Source organism: Vigna radiata, chromosome 7, assembly GCF_000741045.1.
Source record: "Vigna radiata var. radiata cultivar VC1973A chromosome 7, Vradiata_ver6, whole genome shotgun sequence".
Lineage (NCBI taxonomy): Eukaryota > Viridiplantae > Streptophyta > Magnoliopsida > Fabales > Fabaceae > Vigna > Vigna radiata.
The window spans coordinates 36,301,648-36,319,315 of NC_028357.1; the positions used below are offsets into that span (position 1 = coordinate 36,301,648).

General features: G+C 32.5%; 1 protein-coding gene across 1 annotated transcript; it reads right to left on the reverse strand.

The window, feature by feature from the left end:
• Positions 1–217: 217 nt before the first annotated feature.
• Positions 218–3,518, reverse strand: LOC106769220. The gene has a single exon (XM_014654742.2). It carries the CDS (start codon positions 2,967–2,969, stop codon positions 1,272–1,274), a length of 1,698 nt encoding a protein of 565 aa, XP_014510228.1. The 5' UTR covers positions 2,970–3,518; the 3' UTR covers positions 218–1,271.
• Positions 3,519–17,668: the final 14,150 nt, after the last annotated feature.

Below are 17,668 nucleotides of genomic sequence, written 5' to 3' on the forward strand. Positions count from 1 at the left end.
AATAAAAAGAACAAATCTAACCTTTTGCATTACGAAAACACATTTTTCATAAGATGCTATTTAATATTTTGATTTTTGGCATGAGAGCACTTTATAATTTTTCTGTTAATCATGAGAAAAGTTAAAAGAAAAAAGATAACTTTGTGCGTTTGGTGTAACGGTTAGCAAACTTTTTATTTATTTACTTATAATCCTTTCAAGTAAAGTCACAATCATATTTTCACCGACAAAGAAGAACCTCCAATACATGCAATTAACTGTTCAACACAACACAATTTGCAACTGCAAAACCCAACACTTGAACTAAAATAATTTATTCAAGTTTGAATGTTGAACCAAATAGCGTTCCAAGGCTTCCATTAACACTTTCCAAGATCAGCTTACATAGTGATTTAGCATTGGTTGGCACAAACAACATGAGAAATAGAGCCAATTCTTCCAACCACCACCACCACAACTAAACCAAGATCATAGATTTCCATTCATTCACGGAACTCCAGTTTTAGGAACTTGCATTTTCACTGTGTCACTATTTTATAGCTTGAAAGTACTAAAACCAGAAGAATAAACAAAGGGGGGATGATGGAGGATCATTTTTTTCCCTTATCTGTAAGAGTCATCGGGCATCATGATAATAACGATTGGCACTTGCCACGTGCAAATTCTTCATCGACAACTATGAAATAGCTATAGCCAAAAGACAGTGCATGCTAGAAGACAAAGCAATACAGATGGAAACTTCATCTATCACTATCTTCTTTATATATATGCCGGATAGAGAAAAGAAAGGCTTACACTACTACTCACATGCTTGCCAAAGATTGACGTCTTCGCCATGTGGTACCACACAGTTCACAAATGCACAAACTAATGTTTTTGGAACTTTGCCAAACAAAAACTGAGGTAGGTTGGTAGGTATGTGAATGAGAAATTAAGAATAACAGTATGTAACTAGTAATTAATTACATTCTTCCTTTTCTTCCATATAATATAATTCTTTACTTCTTTGGTACAATCTGCCATAGCCATTGGCCTAACAGCAGTGGCAGAGTATCCTCAAGGAAATCTACAACAACGCTTTTATGGTATCACTTTATCACTACACCTGGTTACAATCTCAACATATAGCTGTGCTATTCTTGTTGAAGGTAAGGCCAATGAAATAAAACAGAAAGCATACCAATAAGGTGAACACAAATTAGCAAAACTTGTAAGGCACTTATGCAAATATACAGTTAGAAAAAGGGTGAAGGAAAAAAAATGAATTACATTCATGAGTGCCAGATTCCATTCAACATACTTCGGAATCGGTTTGTGGATAGCTTCTTGACAAGTTTCTTGGCTTCAGAAGAAACTTCAGCGAGTTTTTCTATGTTTTTTGCATATTCAGAACTAACAATCTTTTTCCTCCCACTAGTGCAACTCGTTAAAGACATTAATATAGAGATTAAGAACTTTTTATTACCAGAATTTCCCTCCTCTGGATCAAGCAACTGCAGAAGAAGGGCAATATTATGGTCATCCTGCACGAATCGCTTTCTATTTCTAGGCACCGTAACCATGCCAGAGAGTGCCTCGGCTGCCATTTCTCGAGCCTCAAAGGATTTTGCATTAAGAAACTTAACAAACTCTGGCAAAAACCCTGCGTCCCCCATTGCTTTCTTGGCCTCCTCAGATGTTCCAGACAACCTAAACGCCACTTTCAATGCCAACTCCTGAATCGAAACCTCCCCATTTCGAATATAGTATGTCAGTTGATCCACAAAGCCATAACTCATCAACACACCCACAGAACTAGGTGAACAGAAACACAAATCCTCAACAGCCCTCATTGCTACCTCCCTGGTTTTACAAGAATAAGACCACTTAGGATGCAAAACACGCAACAAAGCACGAATCCCTCCCTCTCTGATCACCATCTCCCTAACCAACTCATCCCCAGAGGCAATACTCAAAATAAACCCAATCGAATTCACCTGAATCGCTTCCTCCTTCGATCTCACGAGCTTAATGAAAGTTGACACAGCACCCTCATCGACCATAAACCTCTTAATCTCCTCAACACCAACGAGATTCCTCAACACCCCACAAGCAGGTGCGACCAAATCACCTCCACAATCACCACCACCACATATCTTCAACAACACACTGACCCCCCCATGAGCCGAAACACACCAAGCATTGTCCGAATTTTCAGTCAACTTCACCAAACACCTCGCCGCCGCAACCTTCCCCGAATCACTCCCATAATCCAGAACCTTAACCAAAGGAGCAATCACCCCCGCCCCAACCAAAACCCCTTTGTAAGAATCAAACCCAGCAACCACAGAAACCACCTTAGCACTCTCCTCCTGGATTTCAGCCTCATTAGAACCCAAAAACCCCACCAACAAATGAACCACGTCACCCACGTCAACAACCACCTTCACATACTTTTCATCCTCCAGCACAACTTCTAGGAGGTTCCGCAACGCCTGTCGTTTCATCCCCAAATCTCCAATCTTCATCCTCGTCGTTAAGTCCCTCACGTAGAACCTCATGTCTTCTTTCGAACAGCCAAGACTCGGCTTTGACACAACCAGCGCGAACCCATTTGTTAAAATCCCCTTTTTGTATATCTCAGAGAGCTTCCTCGCGTGCGCATCGAGCTTCGCGAACGCCACGTCCAAATCGCTCTGCATCAGAAGCTTCCCGCTGTAGGAAACATCCACGCAGCGCCGACACAGATCGTGGCATTCCGTCGCGGTGGCCGCCACCGCCCCCACCAGCCGTGAAAGCGACGGGCTCTCCCCGGAGTCGCAGTTCTCGGCGGCAACTAAACCTCCGTGAAGCTCCTCCAGCTTGTTACGAATGAGCTGCCATTTTCCCGCGAAGACACGAATCGAGTGCGAGAGAGAGAGCACAGCAAGGATGAGCTCCACCGCTCGCCGCAGACCCGAAGCTCCGGCGAATTCTTCTCCATCACCCATCTTTGTTAATCCTCAGTGGCTAATGAGAAACCCCATTTCCCGGAGGAATATTCCGGCGAAATACGTTACAAGTTCGGACTCCAAGTAGCCAACGATCTTGCGATATCAAACCAAAGAGAAAAAAGAAAGAAAGAAAGAAAGAGAATTTCACTGTGAAATGACACTGTTGCTGCAAATGTATGCTTATCCTTGGATTGCAGTTGACACAGAACTGGTCCAATTGGACTGTAGTATGTGAAATGACGGAAATACCCTTGCGGGTGAGTGTGGTTTATGTAGTGTTAATGTGCAATTGTGACATTGCAGTTGGCACAGTGTTGGGAAGTTATAAGTGTGTTGAAGGGAGACAAAGGAGGCCCAGAGAAGTTGGATCTAGGAATGGCTATTTAGACGGAATCATGTAGGTGGTAGTTCGTTTTTCTGAACATAGTTTTGTCCGTATCTGTACATTCACAAAATTATAATACTTCAACATAGGACAAACAAAAGGTGAGGTAGAAGCAAGGCATGAATTACAGAACTTAGTTATTATGGTTAACTGTTACTTTGTGTTAGCATATCCTTTGCTGCACCCACTCATCATCTTCTCTTACTTTCTTTAATCAAAACTTTTATCATAATTAATGAACTATATTATGTTATGATGGAACTTCTGGAGTTTGTATTCAAATGAACTTAAGCCTTTTTGAGTTTTGATCTCGATTTTAATAGAGGTGGAGGGATCGTGAAATAAAGTGTTGAATAGTAAGTAGGAAATTACAAATTAGCAATAATGAACCAAAGTCTTAATGGTGTATTCATGCTCATAAGCTTCGTTAACAATTATTATAAAGTAGGTCTTATCTTTTTCAATTGGTGGACCCGGTATAATAACCATGATGCAATTTCAACTTTGGCTACACTACTAATTAAACACAACGTCAACAATATAAATTAATCAACCAACTTTTCAGTTCGGCTTACGAGTCCAATTAATAAGATTTTGGAGGGGGGCCATGGCATTATCTTGCAATTCATTGTATTCATTATAGTCCGTTTCTAACAATTTCAAAACTACTTAAAGATAACATAATAGTTTTGTAAAATGCAGAAGACATTGAATTTTAATTCAGACATGATTCATAACTAAATTCTGCTCCTTCCAACCTCAAAAGGTATATTCCTCTGATTTATTATTACCCTTTTAAATGTATTATATGACTTTTTAATCAGCCAGTGTTCATATTTATTGAAAACCGCTGAATTTCTTACAATTTAGACCATGTGTCAGCTAAAAAACATGGATAGACTTTTAGTATACAAGGACAAAGTTTACTATTTTTCTGTCTAACTTCACATACCCAGAAGATTGATTAGTGAGTATATAGTGTTTGTATTTCATGTTGCAGAATCGGTAGCAACTGGGCAAGAAAATAAGCAATGAGAGAGGTATAGGAATGTTGTTTAAAGCAAAGTGAGAGGAGTGAATTAGTAGTGAAAGAGTAGATGAAAGTGCAGATGGACCACAGTTTAATTAGGACAGAGCTTTAATTACGTGAAGAAAATAAAAGGTGATAGCTTTCAATGGCCTTGGAATGGAAATGACAAGGCCACACATGACACACCCCACCATGTGAAACCCTTTGGTGGATGCCTTGAGCAAGCAGTGATCTTTAGAATAGGAAGTGGGGGAGTGAATCAAATAGCTAATTGAGAAAAAGTTGCTTTCTTTTCCAACACTTTTGGCTTGTGAACTCATACAAGAGAGGAGTCCAACAAAAGCCAATGAGGGGAACCTCTACCATACATGCAACTCCACCTTGCAATCTAATCTTTCTCACACCATCCCTCTAAATCAAATGGTGCTCATATATCTCAAAAAGAGTGCACAGTTTCGAGACACAAAAGAGGGTTCACGAGAAACCATGATCAATAAAAGGCCCCAATGGTAATAACCACGACAGAACTCAGGCTCAAAGCAAAAGAGTAAAGCTGTCCCTTGTCATGACAATCCAGACTAAAAGCATTAAAATATTGACTTTCACTACGTAGAATATGAACTTTCGCAGAATTTATGGGTGTGTGTTGGAAAACACAAGAAGGGTAAAGATGATCAAGGTGAATTTTTAAATCTTAATTAATACAAGATAAAAAAGATACTAGCACTAAAACAAGATTGAATGATCCATCAGACAATTGGTGTCTAATTTTTTACAAACACTGTCAGATTAAAGGTCAAAATACCATTATTCTGCTGGTCACGGATTTTTATCTTCTGGAATGTGACCCCGCATAATAATCCAAAACAGTTCACCTTAGCTGTTTTGCAAAGCTAAGTAATTAATTTTAGGACCAACATGAACAAACAATGCATTGGAAACTATGTGTTCATTACTTTATATATTGCTTCCTATAGTTCATAATTTGAATTTGTAATCTGCAATCAGCACATGCCTCAATTCAGGGGTCAGCATCCCTTATCATGCATGTATGTCACTCCATTAATGGAAGCATGTGGCATATTTTTCTCCAATGTTGTTGTTTTGTTGATAAGTGCACTCCTACTTAAGTTACTTTTAATCAAACTAAATGGATCTAGATTCTAATTCAGTTTTAGCTTCTCACATCCACTTTTAAGTTGTAATCATGCTCACTTTCATAAGTTTTGTCTCAAAATTACTGTGGAGTGAAAAGGGGTTCTTCATTTGACTCAAAAAGCACAGTACCATTCTTTTTTTTTCGGTCCTTATAGCCATGTTAGGTGTAAAATGTCATTCATATGCGAAAGCCATGCCATGGTGGTGCCTTTGAGTAGGGAAGAAGGGAATTCTAGACAGTAGAAAATTCTGAAAATGTCTTAGCTTTCAAGAGAAAAGTAAACATAAAAAAAAAAATAATGTATTGAGTCCTAACCAATATAACAAATTGGGAAACAGCAATGCTACAGAAGATTGCTTGCTGTGGCTACTATAAATTCTTTACAATACGAACAATATGTCAATAATCATTCCACGTATCATGGAACATGGATTATACAAAACTACGTTAATTATTATCATGATGAATCTGTTTTAGGGTTCAAGCAATCGAATTTGGTTTGAAGAAAACGCCAATGATTTGTAAAACAATAAAAATTCCTTTTCTTAAGGGTGTTGCTCAAAGCTTTATAATTTGAACACAATTCCTTGTTTTTTTTTAACATGATAGCGTAAGTATGTTGTCTCTTGGGCATTACAGTTTCTGTATCCCATCACTTTCGATCAATGAATATTTTGGGATAGGAGAACAATCATGAAAGAACAGCGTACAAGGTTGTTGATAGCAACATTCTTTAAATCCATTAACGGAAAATTTTTCAAAACTCTCAGAAACATTAAACAGAGACAATAACAACCTCATCATCATTTCCTACTTTAGTTTTGCTTACACAAAGTCTACAGTTAGAAGTAACAAGCTTTAATATATATTACCTATCTTTTGAAAGTTCTAGGTCGATTAGAATAAAACCAATTCATAATATATAAACGAATATTATAATAATATTTGTTGTTTTTTTTATATATTATTCCACCCGACACGCTTTTTTAACGTTTCTGCTAGAAAACCAAAATATGTGCATTGATCCTCAGATGAATCAACATACATTTTCATAATTTTGCTCCAAAAAAAATTTGCGTCTTCTTCCAATTTCATCGCACAAAGCGTTACAGAGATAAAATTTGACTCGACTATAGTTTAAGAATTTTGCTCAACACTTCTGATGTGTATATGGCTAATGGCTAATAGTAATAGATTATAGTTTTTAGGTAAAACTGAGACTATTTGATTTGTTTGTATTTAGATGCACCAATTTAAAATAGTTTAATTTACAGTTTCTATATTCGTTCACTTTCACATGTACCATTCATAAATATTATATTTTAGCATAAAAGGAAACGTCTATTGTCCACTTTAACCTCCACATTATCAAAATATAATGCATTTCCATATTTTATTAACTCAACTTTTTCACTTGGTAAGGGGTGTCGGTGTGTTTTGGATTGACCAGGTTATTAGAGATTGGTTAAGAATCTTAATCAGTCTTGTCAGAGAATAGACAAAAAGCTTTTAATTTTTTTAATTTTATTTTTCAAAAGTAATTTAATTATATATATATATATATATATATATATATTTAATTTTTTAATTGATTAATTAATATTTTTAATTGAGTAAATCTTAAATTATTCTATTATAGATTAAAATGTAATTTGTAAGCGGTAATAATGTTATAATGTTATTACATATATTTATCATTCAAATTATATGATAAAAATAATATCTTTTACTTTAATTTTTAATAAAAAAAAATAAGTTAGTCATTAGGTTTTATCTAATAAAAAAGATAAAACAAATATGAGCATCAAATTTTGACGAATTTATCATAACATATAATTTTTTTTTAACTTCATATTCTTCTTTAGATAAATGAAAAAGAGTAAATGTGTGTTGTTTCTTTCTACTAATTTAAAACAATATGTACTATAATAAAGAAAAAACAGAATGATGGATTTAGGTCTCTCATCCGCTTGTGAGCATAAATACGAAGAAAGTCAGTTATACAATCATTGTTTGACATTTTTATCCTTAGTTTCACTCTACATGTAGTATGAGAGAATTAAGAAAAATGATATTTTAACACTATTTTTTGACACCATTTTGACATTGCACACGTGTCAAAATGTGGTTGGACGATTTCAAATTAAAAAAACAAACTTTGGTTTTTCTCTTCCAAATATATCCCTGCCTCAACTTTTTTAATTTGAAATCGTCCAATCACATTTTAACACGTGTGCAGTGTTAAAATGGTGTTAAAATATCATTTTCCGAGAAATAAATGTTAGCTTTCATACATGCATCGTGTGTGGTTACTCTTCTTCATTGGAGTGTGAAGTTGCTTCTATGTTAAAGCAATTGTTGGTTGTCTTAGTAGGAACACTTGTGAGTAGTGACGAAGCTTAGAAGCATTATTGGAAACCTTGGTTCCCTAATTTCTTTTTTTATATGTATGTTTATTAATATATAAATAATTTTTTCTTTAGTTTTAATGTATTTGCCACTTCCAAATTTTTTTCACGTTGATCTTGACACCTCCAAAATATTGTGTGAAGATCTACCACAGTCTACGAGGTAAGATTTTGTTTGCTTCCATGCAAGAATTATTGATTGAGACGAGAAAGGAGACCATGGTTGTGTTTGTGTGGAAGATAATCAAGTATGAAGACACAAACAAAACATAATTAAGATGAATGAATCAATTCTGGCCTAAGCATAATCAATTCTCTGAACGTAAAAATAGATTCCTTATTAGGTACAACCAATTCTCTATTAGCTAAAATCAATTTCTTGGTGGTTATAATCAATTCTTTACTTGTTTAGTAGAATCAATTATGTGGTTCAATTATGACTTTACAATATTGTTTGGAACACACATGGTATTAGTGGAAAACCAACTACAAGACAAGTACACCGTTCGCACGTAACAAGTGATAAATATTGTTCTCTCCTAAATGACTTGTGTAACATTCAAAAAACTCTTACACTTAATAACTCAATTAAATCACAAAGTTCACAAAAACACAAAGGAAACTCTTTCTGTGTTTTTATCAAATAGTTAGTGTGCAATAAGAAATTTAACATAGATTATTTACAATTGTCAAGATTAGACTTGATCCATTTCATTCTCATGCATTCACAAACATCTCAATTTCATATTTAAGTAAAAATCAACTCATCGATATACTTAAATCCTATCCCTAGCGACTTTGAGCCTATGATAACTCATCAAGTTCCAATTCCTTGACTCCTTAACAAACAATCATGCATTAAGTTCAAAAGTCTTAAGTTTACTAATGAATAATGTTATATCCCTATATACAAGCTTCATTAGGTATTCAATTTTAATTCTAGGTTCAAAAGATACATTTTCAAACACCTCAAGAACCAACAATCAATCCATGTATTATCAAATCACAACAAGTACTAAGCATATAAATCAAATACAAACTTTGAAATGGAAAAGCATATGTATTAAAATTACAAAGTACACAAGATTCAACTTATTACATCTAATCCCAACAAAAAAGGGCTAGTTCTCCACGGTGAAGAACCTAGGGTTTATAAATTGAAGAGATAAGGAAGAAATTAAAACCAAAGAGAGATGCACACCATTTCTCAAGGTTTTTTTGCCTCTATTTCATGCTTCAATCACGCTTCCTTTTCAAATTTTCATCTTCAGTTCATGACCCATCTTCCTTTTCAACCCAAAAGAGGTAACATTACTGTTAAACTTTTGGCAAGTGCACCAAATCGTTCAAGTAATAAACCATGGTAAGACCAGGTATCGTTTTCCCAAAAGACTCGTAATACTAGAAAATTGTGCGATTAACAACTCATTAAGACTCAAGAACATAACATTCATTCAAGAATATGTGCAAAAAGATAAATTCACAAATAATTACAAGGGTGGACTTTGGTATTGAAGGCGCTTAGAAATGGAAAAGACTAGAAATGGTATGAAATGACATTGTTAAGCTTAGATTTCACCAATTCACTCTTGTGTATAACCAATTTCATCTCCTCTCTATCAATTTACTAAAGTCAATCCACTAAAACACTCTAGCCCTAATCCCTTAGGTGAAAGAGCCTAGGTTTTCCTTATCAAATTCCAATCCCTTGGACAATCTAACAAGCAAACCCGCATTATGAACTAGGATCTAAGACAACATGTGAATCATATCCCATCCCTGACTCAATGACCTACAAGGACTCTTGTTTCAGTTCAAGATTTCATATCCCATTCTTGGCTCAATGAAACTCCAAAATCAAGTCATGAACGTTCCCATTACATGCAAGCTTTAAGATCAGAAACAAGAATACTAGTAAAAGATAGAAAAGGCATATATAATTACAAATCAAGCATTCATTACACAAGAGTTCATAGGCTACATCCAACCCTAACAAGATGGATTTGGTTCTCCATTTTCATGGAGAACCCTAGATCTTACAAACATGGAAGATGGAAGAAAAAGGAGACCCAAAGGAAGAGGAGGAGATGTTCCCACACGCTCCTCGCGCCCTCCATGAGCTCTAGTCGTGAAATCGCACCTCCAAGGAACCAAAGACCCCTTTTTCTTTCTGCCCCGTGAATATTTATACTGCCCGAATTCTCGCTTAAGCTAAATTATTCTCGCTTAAGCGAGAAGAAACTTCTTGGAGAAGACAGTCATTCTCGCTTAAGCTAAAATATTCTCGCTTAAGCGAAAATGACTTTTACAGCAATGGCTTCCTGGATCACCGAGGCTCTTCAATGTAATGGAGGATCTTCCTAACATCGAAATAGATCAAAAACAAGGGATTAGAGTATTATTTACGTAATGTAGCTCAAAATATAGATAAATACTAAAACTAGATAAAAGAGAGGATTTAAGCAAGTTTCAAGCTAGAAAAGAGTTGATTTTGCTACTAAAATGATGCTTAGATAATGGTAAGAATTATCATTATCAATTACTATTGATGAAGATTGAAGCCCAAGGAGGGGAAGGGAGATCTTCCCAACGCCCCAAATAGTCTCTGAAGGACACTCTGAGTCACTCTAGGTGAAAAATGAAGTTTATGAGAAGAGAATCCCCAAAACCATCATGAAAACATGATTAAATACCCACTTTAGCATATCATGGCCTAAAAATCAATGCTCTTTGACTTGTAACTCGCTAGGCGAGCGATATTTTCATTCAAGAACTGGAATATTTTTGGTTTGAGTTGTCATTTTTGCCCAACGAGCAGCCAGTTCACCCAACGAGTCAGCTAGCTCACCCAACGAGTTAGCTAGCTCACCCAGCGAGTAAGCCTAATGCCAATTGTGACTTTTTTTGTCGTGTGGGGCGGTCCATGGCAATATAACCCTACAGGTGATTATTTTCTTCATGTTTGTAGTGTCAGGTGCGATTCTAGTGCCCTTAGAGTGAGTATTTGTCTAGAAATATTTTTTTCTTGTCCAATCTTGCTTCCTTAAATTCTAGCTTATTTTCTTTTCCTAGAATTGCTTTCTATTAACTTATTTTACGCATTCAAAATAGAGATAAAAAACAAATAAACATAAAATGACTAAAATACAAAATCAATATAAAATAAAATAAACTTGAAAATTAAACAAGATAAACTTAAAAAGATTAAATAAGATAAAAGCTATAAAAAAGTTATTTTTATTAATTAGAACAAACACACAAAATAGGTAAAAATAGACTATATCACATTAATCAAATTTGGATGAAATTTCACGATTAAAATTGTTGTTGTATTGTAGGTTATTTGGTGAAGGAATTTTTCGGTTTGGTGGTTACTGGTTTTTACGTGGATCAGGTTACCTCATTCATAAATCATTAACAAGTAAATCTCATATATGTTGTGTATACTGGTGTGGTGGTTTGGTTGGTTTATGACTGAGATATATTCATTGATAATGATGCATTAAGTCATTTGTGATAAAGTCAAATTCGAACATAAAGTTTCTACTTTAACAAACTACATTAACAATTTATGTCTAGAGAATGTAAATTAGGACACTTAAAAGTAGTTAAGTATAAGAGGTCAGCATTTATAAATGGTCATTAATTAAAATTAAAATGCAATTTTATTTAAAATAATCACTCCAAATTATTTTAACTTAATTTATAGGTTAAATATATGTTTTAGTCCTCATATTTGTTCCCCATTCTCAATTAGGTCCTCATGTTTTTTTTTTGTCTCAATTGCATCCTAATATTTGTAAATTTGAGGAATTAAGCCCTCCCCGTTTTTTTTGTCCCAATTGCATCCTAATATTTGTAAATTTGAGGCAATTAAGCCCTCTCAATTGGCCTACGATGTTAGTGGCCAGTTAACGGAGAGGGCTTAATTGCTTCAAATTTACAAATATTAGAATGCAATTGGGACAAAAAAAAACATGAGGACCTAATTGAGAATGGAGAACAAATATGAGGACTAAAACATATATTTAACCTAATTTATACTTATCACATTTATTTTTTCTAAACCTAATTTCATCAATTAAAACTTTTTTATTTTAAATAATAATTCATATTTTATTTTAAGATTAAATATGTTTTTGATTCCTTAAGTTCTAGTAAAAATTGGAATTAGTCCCTCTTCAAAACTTTGGTCTAGTTTAGTCCTCTAACTTTAGAAATGTATGAATTTAGACCTTTTAACCAACTTTTGTTAAATTGATTTGATGTTTCAAATGCTTTCCTCAGTTAACTAGGCAAAAATATGTCAAAGAGTGTAAACAACCCAAATATTACCATGAGACGTGCTTGAAACATAAAATAAACCTAACAAAATTTAATTAAAAGAACTAAATTCATACATTTCTAAAGGTAATGGACTAAATTAGGCTAAAGTTTTAAAAAGAGACTAATTCCAAATTTCACTCAAAGTTAAGGGACCAAAACATATTTAACCCTTTATTTTAATATAGTTTAAACTAATTAAACTTTATTTTATTAACTAAAATAAAATTATAATCTTAAAATTTTATAATTAAAATATTGTTTATCCATATAATACCCATTACTTACACACTTTTACAAACTTTTCTATATTTTTTATTTGAACTCTCTTTTCTCCTAATCCAAATAAATTTACTTTCTACTTTTTTTCTCTTAAATTTATTCCTTTTTTTTACTCTCTTAAATCCATTGTCATCATATCCAAACAAAGTATATTATTTTCTCTTAAATTTATTCCTTTTTACTCCCTCAAATCTATCGTCATATATCCAAACAAAGTATAGACTGGGTTCAAATTTTTGAACTTTTTATAAATACAGTTAAATTTTAAGCATATCAAATAACCATAAACTACTACTAGCTAGTTGATGTCACTGTTAATTACTTTTGATATGACATATAAATGAGTGTTATTAATTTTTTTGTATGTCAGATAAAAATTGTTCTGAATGTACAGGTGTAATGACTGAAAACGATATAATAATTTATGATGAACAACAAATATAGGTGGTATTTAAATAATTTATATCACTGTCATTTTAGCTAAACGAACAAATACAAAGGACCCTTTTTCTATTACTTTTCCTTGTTGATTTACTTGGGCTATATGGCATATGCGTGAAGCAAGCATGATGTCCAACCACTAAAAGCTGAGAAATAGTGAATCGATTGGAAAAACAACAAGTGGAGTAATCTGATTGAGACCCCTATTCCTTTTTACTATTTTCACCATAACAAGGAGATTTTAAATTTAATTTAATTTCATAAATTCGGTTTATAAAATGAAATTTATATTTATAGTTTAATAGCCAATTTAGTCCTCACTTTGTTTGAAAAATCTCAATTTAGTCCCTCGTTATAAAAGTGTTTTAAATTAGTCCTAACTTTTAAAATAGTGAGTCAGATTAGTCCTTTCTGTTAAATATAAGTTAACAAAATTAATGGATGATGATGTGGTACAGCTTAAAGTTAACGAGGGACCAATCTAACACATCAGCTTTAAGCTGTGTCACATCATCATCCATTAACTTCGTTAACTTATATTTAATGAAAGGGACCAATCTGACCCACTATTTTAAAAGTTAGGACTAACGTAAAACACTTTTATAATGAGGGACTAAATTGAGATTTTTTAACCAAAGTAGAAACTAAATTGACTATTAAACCTATATTTATTTATATACTATATATCGATAATATCTTTAATCCATGTGAAATGTCTAATACTTTATTTTGATAAATATGACTGCAAGAAAACGAAAATAATGTTTCAGATCATGCATGCTCTTCTGCATAACCCTATAAGGTCAATATACTTAATTATTAACTATATCTTACCACAACTTTGCACACCATCTCATGATTCACAAAACTAGAAACCTATTTGCACAAAATGTATTTTGTTAAAGATATTACAGAAAGTCTTGAAAAACAGTTTTAATCTTTGTGCTTGTTGTAGTTAAAATGTAATTTAGAATTATATTTGCATATTCAATTGTATTTTAGTCATAATATATTGAATTGTATTTTAATGATAATATAGAATAATTTATTTCAAATAAAAGATGAAAACCAGCTTTACATTTTCTTTTATAAAAGATATTGAGTTTAGAAACTATCTTTAGTCATCTTACAGTCAAATTAACTTAAATTTAGACATTAATTTATGCATCTCCCTAAACAAACCCTTCATATATATAAACTGCATTGGTGCATGATCAAAATGCAAATGCATGTATAGAAAACAAAAGTCTAAAAAATAGACCTCTTACCAAACATCACTTTCAAGTTATGATATAGCCGTACATTGAGCTGGAGAATGGGAAGCATCACAAATAATTAAAAATTTTTAATGTTCTATATTGGTTTTTAGAATCGACATAGATAATATCCACAAAAAATATTTTTACTTTTTATGCTGATTATCCTTAAAAAAGTTCACATTCTATATCAATTTTGAATCTATCATAAAAAAAACTCATTTACAAATATAGAATATGTAATAGAAATCACTATTGTTTTTAGTCACAACTTGCATAAAAAGTAATATTCTTTTTTACCACAACATTATCTTATCTCACATAATAAAACCTGCATATACTATTTACCATACCAAATTAGAATTACAACATAAATTTTTAGATCAATCCTGATAATATAAATATTAAATATATATATATTTACATATAAACTTTTTAAAACATATAATAACTAATATCATTTTCTATGAATCCACAAAAGAAAGGATGTCCACTACTCACGAACTTTTTCTAAGACTTCTTCCAATGGAGACACATAATTGAAAATATACACAATCAATAATATTTGAGTAAACAATATTTAATATTTGAATTAATTATATATATTATCATATTTTATAAGTTAACAACGGATATAATTTTATATATACCTCATCGAATAATATCCATATTTATAGAAACGTTTTAATAAAAATAATTAAGAAAAAAAAATCATAAACTAACGTATCATAATACGAGCTACCTTATTATACCTTTCTAAAGAATAAACTACAGAATTATTCTTCAACTTCAAATAAAATATACCTAATATATTACCCTTAACATTTTCCCTGAAATCTAGCATTTCATATGATGATGAATTTGAATAAAGTTTAGATAATTTTTTTGTTAATAAAGATTCGTGCAATGAGATGTTATGAAATCTAGTATCACTAGTACAAAAATCATATTTTATGACGTACAAATCATATTTTATGACGTACAAAAATCATATTTTATGACGTACAAATCTCATATTTTATGACGTACAAAAATCATATTTTAGATATTTGTACGTCACCTCCATATCCTCCAATAGTACTTCCTCTGAACAAGAATAAATGTCAGCTCAAATCAGTTCTCCAAAATTCTTAATTTAAAGTGCAAGCATTTATGATTAAAAAGATTAGTAAAATGCAATAGGAAGCACATCATGCATTTAGTCAAACTTATTTATCAAACTGTGAATCCTCATGCAAATTTTTTAAATGATGTATCACAATTTGTATTAAATCATAAAGCGAATGACAATGAAAACCAACTTCAAATATATTATTTAGATGATACAGTGTTCGATGTAATAATTTTAGATTATAAATAGATGGAAAATACTTAAACTTAAGTCTCATACAAGAAATTATTAGCTATATCTGAGTTGTTATATCCTCTATTTTGAAAGAATGGAAACTAAGCAATTAACAGCCAAACAAAGTGCACCAATTAAATGAATGAATGAGTGACAAATGAAGTAGTGGAAAGTGGATTAATTAAAATTTAATTGTGCTCCTTCAATTCCTTTTCATATAACAATTTAAGTTTACATGACTATTTAATTTCTTTCATGACAATAGCTAAACGAAAAGTAAAAAAGAAAAGGTGATGAATTATTGATTCGTATCAATGATGCAAATATTCATTGTAAATACGCTGACCTTTCTCCTTAATCAAACATGCATAACTAAATTATATTTACATAACTTGTAGTATATATATCACTTTCTTCAATGAAAATTCATTTTCTCATTCTCATTCTTTCATTCTCTCCCCTATGAAACCTCTACTATTTTCTTCCAAACTTCTTCCAAGCTTCAGCAAGCTAAGTCGATATTACTCTTTAGAGAAGCTGACGATCCATTCTTCTGGTACGGTCGACGACTTGAAGCCGGATCCTTCAAAGCTTTCTGTCGAGAAGATGAAGTCAGACGACAATCTTTCCAAAGAATCAGAAAAAGAGAAGGTTCAGACAGAGCATGTTCAAGAAGAATCGAATGAAAGAGGCGGAGAAGAAGAAAATTCTGAAGACGGAGATGAAGGAGACGATGCTTCGTAAAGGTTTTTCTTAGAAACTCTGAAATCTAGCATTTCATATGATGATGAATTTGAATAAAGTTTAGATAATTTTTTTGTTAATAAAGATTCGTGCAATGAGATGTTATGAAATCTAGTATCACTACAAAAATCATATTTTATGACGTACAAATCATATTTTATGACGTACAAAAATCATATTTTATGACGTACAAATTATATTTTATGACGTACAAAAATCATATTTTAGATATTTGTAAGCTCCACATCCTCCAGTAAAAGAGAAGATGAAGTCAGACGACAATCTTTCCGACGAATCAGAAAAAGAGAAGGTCCACACTGTGACAGAGCGTGTTCCAGAACTCGCACCGGACATTATAGGTCCGCATATCCGTTCTTGTATCAACAGGCACCTCGATGAAACTCTACAAGCCAAGTTCGATAAGGATTACCGTCGTTATACACTGGAGAAGTACGAAGATAAGATGATCTCTTCACAGTTCAAAATCGATGAAGAAATGGAGATGGATTTAGAAGAAATGAATGAAAGAGACAGAGAAGAAGCAATAGAGAAGGATTTACAAGAATCAAATGACGGAAAACAAGATGAAGGAGACGATGCTTCTTCGTAAAGGTATTTTTTGTAGTACAATGAGACAGTGCTCTGAAATGTAGCATCATATGTGATAGTTTGAACAAAGTTTAGATTTTTTTTGTTAATAATTCGTGCAATGAGATGTATAAAAGGTTCCCATCAGTGACAATATACTGTAAGTGCCTGATGCACTTGTATAAGAAAATAGTGTTCTGTATATCTTGTAATTCCAACTGGTGTTTGTACATATAGACTTCACAAATTGATTTTTTTATCTAGAAAATATTGATGCGCATATTGAATATGATGAAGCATTGTGTTATGTTAATTGACAGGCTTAATCAGTTTAAAGAAACCTTGTCGTATGGAGGAGAAATGCTTTCTCTTGAAAAACTTATGTTGTTTTTAATTTATAGAAACACAACCAGAAGTTTGGATTGAAGCCCTATAGAAATAGAGATGAACTAATGATAAGTGAAAAAACGAAGCTAATTCCTTCATCTTTTTTTCTTCCAATCTGAAAATATATTTCAAAACATTAATTCCTAAAAATTAAAACATATTGTAGAATATGTTTTCGTGAAGAAGGGGAGTTCTAACATATTGTGTTATTAAATCAAATTTGCCTAGTAAATTATTTTCATTTCATGGAGGTTGTGTCCCCAAACTAGCTTAAATGCTACTTAGAAGATCAAATCTGGTAGCTGGAAACTGTTAGATTAAATTATTATATCTGTTTGATAAAAAAAA

Excerpts from the sequence above, each read along its gene's own strand:
- LOC106769220 (XM_014654742.2), bottom strand. The coding sequence starts at position 2,969 with ATGGGTGATGGAGAAGAATTCGCCGGAGCTTCGGGTCTGCGGCGAGCG.